Here is a 16,256-nt window from a genome sequence, read left to right as displayed (position 1 = left end):
CTAACTGTATATTATTATATTCCTCTCTTAATGGAATCCTATTTTGGATTTTTTTTGGTGAATATTTTGGATTTTTTAAGTCAAAAGCCTTGGGGCTTTAAAATAATTTTTTTTTTGCATGAATATCTTTCTAAAAATTTAAATTTATGTAAATACTTTCTTAAAATTTATATTTATTTTTGTACCATCATAAAACACTATTTTTGTACGAATGCCCCTAATATAATGCTTCTTCTACCACTATTAATAAAAACTATAGTTATTTTAATTATAAATAAAATAAAATTTAAAAATTATTTTTTTGGTACTTCATCATGATTGTCTTATAAATATTTTTTTTTGCACATCTATCCATTAAAAATATTTTAGTCATAAAATAAAAATAAAAAAATTAAATAGTAAAATAAATATTTTACGAGAATATATATACAAATATTAACCTGGGGAGCATATTTATGTAAAATTTGATATTTCGGAAATACTCATGCAAAAAAACCCCTAAAATAAAACTTCTTCCATAAAATCTTCTATATAAAAACTTTTTTTTAAAAAAAACTCAGTTATCGTCATCTTGTTTATATATATATATATATATATATATATATATAATCGTTTTGACCGAAACTTCCTCGCCTTCTCTTCACCCCGAAAGACATGAATTTTTAGATCTCCGCCACAATCCCCACATCGGCTCCGATGGCGAGAATAGGGGCGGCGGTGGTCGTGGTCGCGGTGGTGGTGGCGCTGGGAGCAGTGCCGCCGGCGTCGGCGGCGGCGGAGGAGGAGGAGGGGCAGAAGGCGCCGTGGAGGATCCACACGCTGTTCTCGGTGGAATGTCAGGACTACTTCGACTGGCAGACGGTGGGGCTGGTCCACAGCTTCCGCAAGGCTCGCCAGCCGGGCCCCATCACCCGTCTCCTCAGCTGCACCGACGAGGAGCGCCGCCGGTACCGGGGGATGGGCCTCGCCCCCACCTTCGAGGTCCCCTCCATGAGCCGGCACCCCAAGACCGGCGATTGGTGAGCATCCGCTTGCTTTCCTTCTTGTTATCTTTTTTTTTTTGGTTGTTGTTGGAATAATTGGCTGTTTTGATTCCATTTGGCGTTGAATCATGAAAATGTTGAGAACTTTGTTGGAATCACATCAAACGGTGCTACTTGGGAGCATGGGCAGGACTTGATTCCTAGTAAAGTTGGCTTTTTGTAATGAAATTTTGTGTCAACGAGTATTCTGTGTAACTAGATAGCAACTGTGGATAGCTTGAGTGATTCAACACTATGACTTTCATATGAGGTGTGTGGGGGTTCTTCTGAGTTTTATGAAGTTTGTTCTCAGAAATATATGCATCTTTCCTTCTGGGCCAAGTGCTGTTCTTGATTATACAACAGAATATGTTTCTTTTTGTGCTCTTTGGATGCAGATTAGTGGAACATTAATTTTGTATACTTGCTTTCCTTTATGGGAATGCTGAAGTTGATGCATCTTTTTAAACCGGCCTGTCATTTGCTTGTTTTCTTGGGCAATTTTGTTTTATTTGTATTATTCTTGTCGCAAATTGCGTGCTTGATTCTGTAAAATTTTGTCTATCTCCGATATTTATGTGAGATCCATTGTGCAGTGCTATACGTCGCTATTCTTGAAGCTTTGCCACACCCTCCACTTTACTATTTGTGGAGACAATTCGGTTTCCACATAATTTAAGGATTCAATTTTTGGTTACAATTCTCTTGGCTCCAATGTTAGCAGCTTCAACCAGAAAATAGTAAAAAAATGGAAAAAGAAAATAAATAATAATTGAAGGAAATCAAATTGGGAATTTATATAAAACATAATTTTGGAGTATGTTTTTCTCTTTGAGATTTTAAGTGCATGGTTTGGAAACTTTTGGTCTGAAACTGACATAAAAAGTTACCAAAATACGAAAAATTGGATTAAATATGATGAATCCGCATTGTGGAGAGCCTTATCTACTTCACAAATATATCATCTCTTCTCTCTCTCTTTTTAAAAAAACTGCTGGAACCCTAAAAGTATATCTTAAACCTGAAAAAAATCCACCCAAATTTCTTGAAACCAAACACCTAAATGCTTCTGATGTTCTTATATTTTGCAAATTCAAGCCCAACTTCAGAATCACTATTAAAAGGCCGGACTCACTGGTTATGGGAAAGTTCTCTTTTAACTTAAAAGAAACTAGGAAATGACCCAAAAATATCAATTTCATAGTTTATGCAATGAACAAAGAAATGGCCAAAAATAACACTGAATACCCAAGATTCATTATTTTTAGCAACGATGGTCTGGAATGGCCAAAATGGACAGAGACCTAGGTTTGCTGAAACTAATCAAAACCACCAAAAATGCTGAAATCTGATCAATTTGGGATAAAAATAATAAAAAAAAGAAACAGATATATTTTGGTCAAATTGTTGTTATTATGGCTGAAACTCAAAACCTTAATACTGATTCCACTAATGAAGTTTCTGGTTCGTGGTTTAGCTTTCGGGACAGCAATGACAAATCTGCATTGGGTTGAATATCCTCATGTCAAAGGAGCAATGCAAATTGTGGTTTGAGAGTCACAACCCCTCTTAACAGTGTGGGTTTTAGAATGACAGACTCATCTTTGGCATTCAGTTTAAAGCACATGTAGTCCTAGAACATACTTTTCCAAGAAGAGGTGTTGGGGGGAGAGAGATCCTTCTGTATAAAAAAACAAAGGAAAGAAAAACAAGGCACCATGCAGATGTTTCTTGGAGTGTGGCTTCAGATGCCCAACTCAGGAGTTCTCATTATAAATAATAGATTATGCCTTTTGTGTGAAGTCGGTCCACCAGAGACAAGTCTAACAATTAGATGCCATCTACCATGGCAACCAGACAACTGAAGTGTATGGGCTTTTCTTCAATTATGTAAGTTTTGAGTAAGAGAAACCACAATACTGATCCTTCTATATCTCTATGCTTGGATAAATCTACAACAACTCTAGAAGACTCTAATAGCATAACAGTGTAAGATCATGAATGCATGAACATTTGATATAGAATTTTCCTTTATACTATAAGCTAACAGGCTGATTAGGACAAACTTCAAACACATTGTTCATATTGTACTATAAATTTTACAACATTTACATCGTCCAGTGCTTTTTTTACTGTAGAATAATTAGCCCAGGCTTTCATTGCCAACTTCATAGCGTTGACTTTTCTTCAGTCATGACTCATGAATTATTCAAGTGATGTTTTCAAAGGCTTATCTAGTTGAACCGACCAATTGAATATTAAGTTTCCTATAAGTATATGAGTTCTCCCAAAAGACTATGACATTACATAACCATGACTAGCTGTTAAACACCTCTCTGAATCCGGAAATATGTAAACAAGGTATCACAAATTCCTCAAGATGTACAGCTTACATGAGACTGACCCTGCTGATCCAGCGGACTGGCTAGGGTGATGTATGGTTGTGGATAGCTGTATGGCTATAATATTGGTAACTTGATCTTGTGATCCTATGTTGTCATAGAGTTCTTGCATAATCTATTGCTTGGGTTCAAACAGGTAGTTTTAGGTCTTTAACATTTATATTAACTTTGGTCAAAAATATTCTTTGGATATTAAGTACCTAGCATGTAAAAGGTCGAGAAGATTATTCTAGGAGACCTATTCTCTACTACGTGTGCATGAAGACATTTTTGGCAGATTATATGTAGGTTTAATATCCACTGGTTTACTGTCATACAAAATCAAAATGTATTGCTCTCCTATTTCTTTCTAATTCCATTTCAATGCCACAAGTGCTTCAGTAATATCATATTATTGATTTTTTTTATTTTTGTTTTTCCCCTGAAATTTATGTGTTGCCTTTTCATCTGAATGTTGTCATCTTACCTGTAATTTCTTTTGATTTCTCTGCTTCTGATTATCTTATGAAAAGTTGCCCTTATTTATTGGTCATGAGTCCACAACATCTTGAGCTGACTTTTTTTCCCAGCCATCAAGCATCTGTATGTTTCTCCCTGTGCATTTGCTCTGCTACCTTAAAGCATTACATTTTGTATTTAAGTTGATCTCTTGATTTCTCTGCTGTCTTTTTCTCCATAATCAGAGGAATAGCTTTCATCTTCCTCCTTTGCTAGAGCTATTCTATCATGTCTCAAAAGCTTCTTCTAGACTCAGTGTTTAACAAGCTCTCAGCATTGTCCTTTGTTGCTTGCAGGTACCCTGCTATCAATAAGCCAGCTGGGATTGTGCATTGGCTTAAACATAGCAAAGATTCAAATAATGTTGATTGGGTTGTAATCTTAGACGCAGATATGATCATTCGAGGTCCTATAATTCCTTGGGAACTTGGCGCAGAGAAAGGCAAACCAGTTGCAGCATATTATGGGTATGAATATTCACTTCATGATCATTTTGTTGACATATCATATTCAAACCATGTAATAAGGAAAAGGATGAATTAGTTATTATCTTTGTTAAATGAATCTAAGCTACCAAACCGGAGAAGCACTCCTAATTTCTAAATGTTGGTGGGGTTTCTGTCTTTTTTATTGTTGATTTAAGTCAATGCTTGCTGTTTCTTCAATTATGTTTTATTATAATCTTTTTGTCATTAAATAGACTGGTACTTCCACTTGCCAAGTGAATTTCTTTATTTTCCAAGCTTGAACTTATGTCATGATATAAGTAATCAAAATTTTACATATGAACTTAATTTAGTCTTCAGCTGGTTACTTATCATCGGTGAAAAACTATATCATGCATATGGTTATTAAATATTATTTAATGCTATAATTGTCTGAGTTTTGTAAGTTGATCCTATTAATTTTTCATTTTTTTTACCATAAAATCTTTCATTTCATATTTTATCATTTGCTATTGTTACTGACAGTTGCTGAAGGACAATTTGTCTTAGTTATTATGGAGGAAACAATTGCTAAGACTGGCGATTTATGAATGAGATATGCAATACTTATTGTCTTAATATATCCAAATTTTCTTTGATCCCCTGCTTGCTTATTTCTCCAACTGCTACAATGATGCCGGCTGGCAGATATCTACGTTTTTCACTGAACTTTCAACACCTAATAATCACTACAAGCTGTTTTTTTCTTATAAATTTTTTTAATTTATTATATATTTTTATTTTTATGCTCTCTTATGGATCCTTCATTGACATTTGTCCATTTTTCCCTCTTTTAATTAGATATTTAAGGGGATGCAATAATATTCTTGCAAAATTGCACACAAAGCATCCAGAATTATGTGACAAGGTTGGTGGGCTTTTTGCGATGCATATTGATGATTTAAGGGCATTAGCACCTATGTGGCTTTCAAAGACAGAAGAAGTTCGAGAGGACCGGGCGCACTGGGGAACCAATATAACAGGTGACATTTATGGCCAGGGCTGGATCAGTGAGATGTATGGATATTCATTCGGTGCTGCAGAAGTAAGAAAATTTGTTATTGTTTTTAAAGAATCTTTTAGCCACAATATAATGTTGCTTCTTTGTTATGATATATTTTCCTTGACATAGATTTACTTCTTTTCATTTCATGATCTACTTGAACAGGTAGGCCTTCACCACAAGATAAATGATGATTTGATGATCTATCCAGGTTATATTCCAAGACCTGGTATTGAGCCAATTCTCATGCACTATGGCCTACCATTTCAAGTTGGGACATGGTCTTTCAGTAAGTTAGAGCATCATGAGGATGGCATTGTCTATGATTGCAACCATCTTTTCCCTTCACCCCCTTATCCTAGAGAGGTAAGAGGCACATTGAAATTGTATCACAACATTATATTTGTATTTACAACTTTATGCCTAAATGGTAAAAATCATTGCTTCTAAATTATTTTCTGTTCCTATTTCATGGGGCTTACGCAACATTTTTACGACTGATAACGCCATGCTTCATCAACAATTGTGACAGTTACTAGTGTGCAGGTTGAGATGATGGAATCTGATCCGAACAAAAGGCGGGGCTTATTTTTGAGCATAGAATGCATTAACACTTTAAATGAAGGTCTTCTGTTGCACCATGCATCAATGGGGTGTCCCAAGCCACAGTGGTCAAAGTACTTAAGTTTTTTAAAAAGTAAGAGATTTTCAGAGCTTACCAAGCCAAAGTTCCTAAATCAACATCAGATGCACAATGAGAAAACTGAGCAAAAACACTTCTCAGATGAATCAGGAAGGGCACATCCAAAAATTCATACCCTTTTCTCCACTGAATGTTCACCTTATTTTGATTGGCAAACAGTAGGCCTTGTCCATAGCTTTCATTTGAGTGGCCAGCCTGGTAATATCACACGCCTTCTCAGTTGTACTGATGAAGACTTGAAGCGATACAAGGGCCATGACCTGGCTCCCACGCATTATGTTCCATCTATGAGCCAACATCCACTGACAGGGGATTGGTAACCTACCATTCACACCATTGTTGATCTTAAGCTTAAAAACCTGTTATTTAGTCAAGCATTTCAGTGTTTTTGCTAAGTAGAACCTTATTACTGTGAAATGTCTGATCTTGTAACGTGCACACACTCACAACAAACAGTAAATTGTATAATAAGCTTGTTCGCATTGCTGAGATGAATACATAAGCAACTATCTTAGCATAAAAAGGAAAAGACAATATAGGCATGTAGCACTGAAAAATTCCCGAGAACTGGTCTTTTAGCCTGTAGTCACTGCCAAAATGATTGTTCTGGGATAATAATCTGTATATCTTGATAAGAAATCATCGGTCCCCTGAGGTGTTAAAATAATACATGGTCCCTTTTTTCTGACATGTAATACAGTTACTATATTTTCTCTAGAACATATTTCTGATCATGTTCCTTTTTTAGTGCTGTCCATTGTATTGGGAAGCAACTGGACTTTTTTTTTAAAAAAAATTGTTTTGTCTTGTTCATATTATTTGCTGTACAAGAGAAATTAGAGAATTTTGAATATGAATGAAACACCATTATGTTGGCTGGACACTAAAATCTTTGATAAGAAATTTGGTGATTAAAAGTTGGATGACAAACCATTGAACTTGGTGATCCACACCATTGATCATGACTAAACCACTAAAAATACTTGAAAACCAAAAATCATTTATTTTGATACTTGCCTGCATATGCATCAAATGGGTGCAGAAACAGTCATCTAAATTCTAGGTCTCAAATTTTATATAACATGTACTTCCATTTGTATGTGTTTACCTGAATCAGTCAAATACCTTCATGACATTTTCCATGGCAACTGTGTCAGACTGCGAACAAATAAATTCTCTTTTTTTGGCTGAAGCAATACTGTTTAATACAACATCTGTGAATTTCTAACAGCTCTATTAAACAAAGCCTCAGATTCGTTTGAAAGCCTATGAACTGTACAGTATATCATAATATCAATGGGGTTCACTCCTTTCTAGTATGAAAATTAATCTGCAAATTTCTAGTCTTATGTCAGCCAAATTCCTGAAGTGAATGTTAAATTCTTATACTGGACAATTACTCTGTCTTTGGTATATACTGATTCACTTAAATCAAATGCTTTTGACAATTTAATGTTCTTATAAAGAAAGAAATTTGACATGACCGTAAATTTAATAGACCTGTTAGCCATCTACCCAGTGGATTTGGTTGCTTTCTTGAAGGGTTGTTGTATCACGCATATGCTATGATGATAATCTGCATACTTCTTTACCATATTAGGTATCCGGCTATCAATAAACCAGCAGCTGTTCTTCACTGGCTTAACCATGTGGAGACCGATGCAGAGTTCATAGTTATTTTAGATGCTGATATGATAATGAGGGGTCCCATTACACCTTGGGAGTACGGTGCACAACATGGGCATCCTGTTTCGACTCCCTATGAGTAAGAGGAGGGTACTTTTTTTCACAAAAAAAAAAGAACTAGAGTTCATTTTGTTGTTTATTTGTTCTCAATGTCGTTCTTTCATTTCCTTATTTCAGATACCTTATTGGATGTGACAATGAGCTTGCAAATATACATACTCGCAATCCCTCAGCTTGTGACAAGGTTGGTGGAGTCATAATAATGCACATAGATGACCTGCAGAAGTTTGCTTTATTGTGGCTGCATAAGACGGAGGAGGTTCGAGCTGACAAAGCTCATTATGCAACGAATTTCACTGGTGACTTATATGCTTCTGGTTGGATTAGTGAGATGTATGGTTACTCCTTTGGTGCTGCTGAGGTATGGAATATATTGTTCATCATCAATACTGATGACCTGAATATTGACAGTTCAGGAAGGCATGTCTGCGCTTGGATTTTTTAATGCACAGGATATTGAATATGCATGACAAAGTGACAAAGTTATACCAATCCATGGAGAACATTTTATTAATGTATATGATCTGATGCAAACTTCAAAATAACCTGTAAAATTGCTTGCATCTCCTTTCTTGATGCCTGGGCCTTTTCTTGCTTCATGCCAGCAACTATTTTGCAATGATTTATTCAGACTTACTTTAGATCAAATAAATGCCGTACCTTTTAATCATAATATTCTTAGATTCTCATATTACAACCTTCTTAATGGTATCTAATATTGTTTGTAATTAAGATGATTATTAACTGCAATTTTTCCTTAGAAACTTAAGTACTCCTTAAAAAAGAAATCCATGTCTGCAAATTCCCCCATGTTAGGATGCATCAAACACTTTGGATGTGTTTCAGATGCTTCAGAATATGACCCACCCTAGTTGTGTTCTTCAGGTGAAGGAGTCAGAATTTACAAAAATAGCATTGCCAAAAAAAAAATGTAAGATCAGAAAAAAAAAGGATGATTAAGAATTTCCAATGTTTTGCAAGAGCAAGCATGCACACACCTGAGAGAGATAGAGATAGAGATAGATAGATAGAGGGAGAGAGAGAGAGAGTTACATTTTATTACCTTTAATATTTATACTTCTTCCTTCTCTACCTCTTATTCTTTTATCTAAGGCAGACAATGTTATCTAGTTTTAAGTTGCTTTAGGAAAAGTTCTACTTCGGTGGACCTTCAAATAGTTGAAGTGCTTATGCATCGATCTTAGGATGTATCAAATCATATTCTTCTTCAAACAAATTGGCAAAAATTCTGTGATCTTGTTATGAGCTGAAACAAATTCCAGATTTGAGTAGATCTGAGCATTCATCTTTTTTCTTTTCTATAGACAAACAGCATGAAAAAGACTAAAAGTAGAGGAAGAGAAAAGAAAGGTTCACAAAGAGCAGAAGTATAAAGAAAGGAGATGATAATAGTGTAAATCCCCGTAAAGCAGTTATTTCATTCAATAAAATACATAAGCTATAGCTGCTATACATATTCATCACTCCTTATGGGTCCACATTCTGTAGACACTCAAACAGCCCGACATCAACATTTCCTACTCATAGAAAGACTGCCAACTTACCTGTAGTGAACCATATAAAATATTCCTTGTCAACTCAGAACTTGTCAAATATATTCACTTTTCCGGCAAAAGATAACTAAAGACTTTCCAAGAAAACAGTAAATTCATAGTTCCATAGGTTCCAATATAAAAGACTTCAAAATCTTTCCAAATCAAGATCATAATGAGTTTAGGACTCTTCTAATCCAATCTAAACTCAACATAAGGCCTTTATAATCTTACTCCTAATAGGCTCAAAAGTCCACTTAAAAACAACTCCAGAACTTACTACGAAAATTACAACAAAATAAGAAATATTTAGCCTACACCTTGAAGACTTTAAACAAACAAAAGACTATTAAGACTCAAAAAAGAAAGAGCAAATCAATTTGAAACAAAATTCAAAAAGTAAGTGAAATAAACTATACCAAATTTTGACCTACTCTACATCAAACAGGCCAAACCAATCAAAATAGTCCATCCAAAATAATACAGAAAAGGATAAAAAGGTAACAAATCAAAAATGAATAACTCTACTTGTCGTAATAAATATCTTGAAGAAGTGAAAGTTGCCATATTGACCTGTAAGCCTGGACCTGTAAAACATTGAAAATGAACTATTAATGGTAGAAAATGGTGAAAATGGATTATTTTAGAGATGACTTTGACTGGTTCTTTGTCCTTGATGATGAACTTTGAGATCCAGTCATCAAGATAAAGAAAATGTAAAGGTTGTTTTGCCTACTTTATCGCAATACAGTGTTATTTGTCCAAATAATGTGTAAAGATTTGGTTTTAGCTTCTTTTCCTATTTCTAGTGACATTCTTATTAAACATTGTCTACATTTAAGTAGTATTTTTTTGTACATTTTTCTGTTCCATGATTGAATACAAATTTAAGCTTTCAACTACTGCATATCTTCAACTTCCCATTATTATGTACCACTAGGCCTTTCTCTTTGGCCTTGATGAAATTTCCTTTCCATTCATCACTGAATTGAGATATATTTGAGGGCAAGATTTAAAAGAAAAAGGAAGATGCTTATCTTTATTCAAAACCACATATCTCTTTCTTCATACAGCTTCCACTGCCAAATTCTTAAATGTCCAAATATGTCCAAGAGTAATTCAATGGTTATGCTTATATATTTGACATGATGCGTTTACATTTGCCCTTATTGATGTAGTATCAATTGTCAACAGTAATTTTATCTGAAAGCCCACTTAGATCTTCTGAATGACATCAACCAATGCCCTTTTCATGCAGTTAAATTTAAGGCATATTGTAAAGCGGGACATATTAATATATCCAGGTTACGTCCCAGAACCTGGAGTCAAATACAAGGTGTTCCATTATGGGCTGAGATTTGATGTTGGGAACTGGAGTTTTGACAAGGCTGTCTGGAGGGATGCTGATATGGTAAACACATGCTGGGCTAAGTTTCCTGAACCGCCTGATCCTTCTACTCTCTCCAAGGAAGATGAAAATATCCTTCAAAGGGATCTCCTTAGTATTGAATGCGGAAAAGCACTGAACAGGGCTCTCTATCTGCACCATAGGTGGAGGAACTGCCCTCCTTCAAATGCTACTAGTAATTCAAATCAAGTAGTAGGAGATGAGGGCACATCATTTAGACAGAGACAAGAAGGGAACAATGGCGGCAAGTCTTTAAGGATTTGGATGGTTGGACTTTGGGCTTTGTCAGTGTTGGCCTTCTTAGCTGTGATCTCCATGGTCCTTTCAACCCATAAAGGGGAGGGTTCAAAGAGGGCCAGAAACAAAAAAACTTATGCTGGGGTTTCAGATGCCGGTGGAAATTCTCTTAAGTTTCACGATAAGCACATCTATGATGTTGAAATAGCTTCTGACGATTGAATTCTAGGATAATGATCATGTAACCTATACAACACACGGTGGAGTGAATGGCTGAAAGATTATCACATGAAGTAAGGGAGAATGACTATGTCAGTGAAACTGCAAGATGTATTATAATCATTTTGAGGTCAAAGGAAGTTAATCTCTTCATCCCGAAAGATTTGTTGCAGAATGTTGTGCTCTATATGGAGAGTCGATTTCATTTAATATTTGGACAATTTCCACTTTTTTCACGCAATTTGGTCCTCAGCAGTTTTCTGAAGTTCTCAACACTTAGTTTTGGTTATTGCCTATGAATCAGCCAGTTATGACTTTATTTTTGTCTTTAGATACATGACTACAGGTTGTGCCTGCTTTGCACATATATTTTCAAGGGTTGCATTGTATTGTAGCAGGGAACAGAAGCATAAATATACAAGGTGGTATATGTATGGCTGCAAATTTGCATCTCATCTGTCCATCTTAACCAAGAAAAGTCAATCCACTGTTGATCTACTTCCAATGTGCCTACATTTTTTTCAGAAAGTTCTTTATTATGTGCGATGTAAGCGCTGCAAAGACAAACTGTTGCTGTTGTTGTATTTTCTCAGTTTTTTTTTTTCCTGCTTAATGTAAAACATCTACCACTGAGTCATTTGAAGGTATATGAATGTAAAATATGTATCACTGTTGTTCTGCATTGCTGCATGTTCTGTTTAAAACAAAATTTGAGTTCAGAACCATCATTTTCTACTAAGAGTAGGTTAAATATTGTCGCTTGCTTTGGTCACAATATGAAATGCATGTTCTTTATGATATTACTTATTTAGAAAGCTGAAGGCATGCACAGAATCTGCCAAAGAAGAGGTAGTAAGTATAGAGTCATGCTTTGAGTAGTTCAGTTCATTTTTATATACTGTAAGTAATCTCTCATTCTTTTCCCAACAATCTTCTAATGTACTGTTGGATTTTGCACAAAAGAACAAAATCTAGAGAGTCTTCTACAAGCTGCAACTAAAGGATCCACCTTCCCTGCCCTCACTGAACATTAATATCCGAAGTTTTCCTCGAAGAAGAAACCTTTGGGATGGTAATATGAAGCACACCAACCTTGATCCCTGCCTTAATCTTCTCGACTACAACATTATCATCCTTCAAAAGATAACAACAGAAGAGAAAATAAATGCAACCTAATTGTATTTTTTTGGCAATAGAAAGAGTGGAAAGGGTTGATCATATGTACCTATGGGGGCATCAGATGGGGCAGCCCTCCTCTTGGGAGGTTGGGATGGCAGCTGCTGCTGCTGCTGCTGCTGTTTACTGGCTCTCTGAAGGTGGTCCAAACTGTCTCTCCCCCTCAAATCCAGCGGCCTTAATGCGCCAATAGCCATGGCTTATGGGTCTTCTTTGAGATGGGAGAGCAAAGATGCCTCACGCACTCAAAAAAAAAAAAAAAAAAAAAAAAAAAAACAAAAAACAAAAAACAAAAAAAAAAAAACAAAAACTCACATCTTTTTTTCAAAGATGCAATACCAAAACAAAAAGGGATGGCAATTTATGATTCGATTCATCAATCGGACAATGCAAACAACTCGCTTTAAGCAATGGATTTGGATCATAAAGATATTGGGATCTATTTATTTATTAGGTCGGATTCAAATTTAGGTTTTCTTATCTGTTTAACCCGTTTTAACCTGGTTAATAATTAGATCGGATCATGATCCACTTATCCAACCTATTTAAAACATATTTAACCCATTTCAGATCTGCTTAACCTATTTAATTTATTTAAATCTATTTAATTTGTTATAAAACTCACTTAATCTTTTTAGCCTATTTAGCTTGTTTAATCTGATTTGATTTGTTTAACAAATAGATTATACAGATTGAGTTGGATTATCTATTAATAAAAGGCCAGGTTCATATTGAAATTTTTGACTAGTTTAACAAATAGATCAAATTTGGGTTGATGAATACTTGATCCAACCTATACTTGACCCTTATCCGATTCAACCCATCCTAATTGCTACCCTTAAGCACAACCAAAACCTAAAAAAAAGAAATTATAGAAAAATATTAAATGACAAATACTTTGATGATATTTGGAGAATTTTACTACTATTATTAGTATTATTTGTATTATTACTATTATTAGTATTACTAGTATTATTATTTTTACTAGTATTATAACTATTAATGATATTATTACTATATTATTACTATTACTATTATTATTATTATTATTATTTATACTGTAACTATTATTAGTATTATTAGTATTATTATTGTTAATGTTGTTACTATTATTAATATTATTATCATCAACATTATAATCACCTTCATGTTCACCGCCATTGCCGTCGGCTAAAAGCTTCTCCGTAGTTTCATCTCATGTCTTGATTCTCGAAAGCCATGCTTGGCTACCATGCCTGCTTGCATCCGCGACCTCCTCTCCTTATTTCCCTCCCCACCAAGAAGGAGCCATCTTTCTCTCCTCCCACCACCCATCTCCCATGGCGGAAGCTCTCGACGAGGAGAGAGAACCGGTTCCTTCCGATTTCCATCAATACACCGGTCCTTCATTCTCCCACGGAGGCGGCGCTGGAGACCGGGGGAGTTTTGAGGAGCTGCTTCCCTTCTCTGGCTTGGGCTAACGTGATGTTCTACAAGGGGGGCTACTACAACCTCCAGGTGGTGGTCGGCGAGGACGAGCCTGAGGAGGTGCTTCTGAGGAGGTTCCGGCGAGAGGTGATGAAGGCCGGGGTCATCCAGGAGTGCAAGCGGCGGAGGTGGTTCGAGAATAAGCACGAGAAGAAGAAGCGCAAGGCCCGGGAGGCCGCCCAGAAGAATCGAAGAAGGTTTCCTCTCTTTTCTTCTGGTTTCTTTGTCCCATTTCATTCAGAGATTCTTTGGTTCTCTGTTCCGCATTCAAAATGGAATTCTTGCTTGCATTTTATGGTAGAAAGGGATTTGCTAATTCTGTTTTTCTTGGTTACCTGATTGAAGTTTTAGGGTTTCGGAATCCTCGAGGTTTTTCCCTTTTTCTTTTGATTTTATTGCTCTGTGGTGAATTTTATTCATTCCAGATTGAAATTAGGAATTGGTAATTATAATTGTCTTTGTTATCAATTCACCACTCTCCTGAAATTTTGGTTAGGTTTTAGGATTTGGGGAACTTCTAGGTTTTCCCCTTTTTTTCCTTTTCCTAAGGGATTCAGTTTCTTAATGTGAATTATTTTATTCAGATGGGTGGGTTTATATTACCAAACATGCTGTTGATATGAATAGCTCGCGATTAATTCAAAGTCGGTTTCTTTAAGTTCTTGGTTTTTCATTCAAAAAGAGATTTTTATCACTTTTGTTATCAGTATTCCAGATTGAACGTAGGATTCTGTTTTGATCACTTTCTTGGTCCTCTGTTACTTTTTTGGATGTTGGTCAGGTTTTGGCATTTTACCCGGATGGTGGTTTTATTCTTCAATTCTTTTCTGGTAAATTGCTCATGAATAATTTAAAAGAAGTTTATTTGAGTTCCTGGTCCTCTTCATTCAAAGAGATTTCTTATACTATTTTTGGCATCTCTATCCATAGTTGAAACTTAGAATCGGTTTATAATATTTTCTCAGCCATGTATTTCTTCTTTGGGTGTGCTAGGGTTTTGGAATTTTTGTGATTTTTCTCATTTATTGTTGTAAGGGGTGTCCAATTCTATAATGAAAATGTTATTGTTGTGAAATGGTCGTGATGAGCTCAAAGATGAATACTTAGAATTCTTGGTTCTGCCTTCAAAAAGGAAGTTTTTCTTCTGTTTTTTGAAATTTAGGGAGATGCATTTATCATGGAATTTCTCCCTTCACATAGGTAAGTGGATTTAATTATTTGTTAATCCATTTCTTTCAGATGGATTGGTGGATTGCACTATTTCTTGGATTTTGCAACTAAATTGTTGAATCATATTAATCATCCAAGATGAATGTAAATTAAGGTTTTGGTAATATATATGCTTGTCTTTGTAAACAATCTCAATTCTCAACATTCTGTTAGGTTATATGACTGACAGTTTTCTGGATATTTAAAAGGATTAAAGCAGTTGCAATAATTTGTGTTTTACCATAAACTTTAGTGCTGGTCTTTTTGTGATGCTGATCTTACCCTCTTAATGTTTTTCTCTCGCATATTGATAGACGTTTTCGGCCAAAAATTCTTCCAAAAAATAAGCAAGAAGCACCAAACCAAAAGAAAGAGGAGGAAGAAGAAGACAATTGGGAACTTCCTGAAGGAGAACTTCCTTACTGAATTTGGAGTCACACCTCACTATCTTTTTGGCAGGAGACTCTGCAGTGTTTATGCAGTGGGCTGGAGCTGATCTTTGTGCTACTCATTTTTGTAAGTTTTGGAGTCCAATCTCATAGATGTAATTGAGTTTGAATTCACAAACACTGATCCAATTTTATCTAGATCTCTCTCCAAATCCAGATCCTAGACAATAGAAAATCTTCATATCCAAGAAGTTTCTGAAAAAATATTGTCCATGTGAAATTACTACCACTACTATTATTATTATTACTATTATAATAATAATGTGGATGGTTACAACACTTCTAAATGAATGTTGCTGAGGCTGCCTCAATGCCTAAAATTTTTCATGATCTTGAACCTAAACAATATTTGTTTCAGAGTTCATTCCATCTCAGATACAATGTCCAAGCATCCATCCATATCCCACCAAGTGAAGCCCACAGGTAGTGATGATAGCCTTAGCTAGACAGCCAACACTCGCATGCTTTTTAATCAATTGGTGGCCATCATTTCAGTCTTGGATGTCTCAGTGAAACTAAATTATCATGTCTAACAACAACAAAAGAGCTGTCAATGACCATGGTCCCAAAGTCCCAAAAGCGAGTGGGTTTTAAACGCTATGAATGGTAAAGCAATCAAAACCGATAAAGCAGCAACTCAATAAACTGGAGATATTAGCATACAATTCCAACATCATTT

At 35.5% G+C, this 16,256-nt stretch overlaps 2 protein-coding genes across 2 annotated transcripts; both read left to right on the top strand.

The window, feature by feature from the left end:
• Positions 1–616: 616 nt before the first annotated feature.
• On the top strand, positions 617–11,958 carry LOC103714464 (peptidyl serine alpha-galactosyltransferase). The gene is made up of 8 exons (XM_039131437.3): positions 617–1,019; positions 4,219–4,389; positions 5,209–5,452; positions 5,576–5,776; positions 5,957–6,429; positions 7,714–7,878; positions 7,977–8,220; positions 10,671–11,958. The coding sequence occupies exons 1-8, from the start codon at positions 697–699 to the stop codon at positions 11,277–11,279; spliced, it is 2,430 nt and encodes an 809-aa protein (XP_038987365.3). The 5' UTR covers positions 617–696; the 3' UTR covers positions 11,280–11,958.
• Positions 11,959–13,590: 1,632 nt separating this feature from the next.
• LOC103714466 (small ribosomal subunit protein bS21c-like) lies at positions 13,591–15,768 on the top strand. Its single transcript, XM_008801719.5, has 2 exons — positions 13,591–14,116; positions 15,443–15,768. The coding sequence occupies exons 1-2, from the start codon at positions 13,671–13,673 to the stop codon at positions 15,552–15,554; spliced, it is 558 nt and encodes a 185-aa protein (XP_008799941.3). The 5' UTR covers positions 13,591–13,670; the 3' UTR covers positions 15,555–15,768.
• The last annotated feature ends 488 nt before the right edge of the window (positions 15,769–16,256 follow it).

This window comes from Phoenix dactylifera, chromosome 18, assembly GCF_051530095.1.
Source record: "Phoenix dactylifera cultivar Ajwa chromosome 18, Ajwa_hap1_PhDact_Kaust_v1.1, whole genome shotgun sequence".
Taxonomy (NCBI): Eukaryota; Viridiplantae; Streptophyta; class Magnoliopsida; order Arecales; family Arecaceae; genus Phoenix; species Phoenix dactylifera.
Note: the sequence above shows the minus strand (reverse complement) of the source record. Positions and strands in the feature narration are given on the sequence as shown.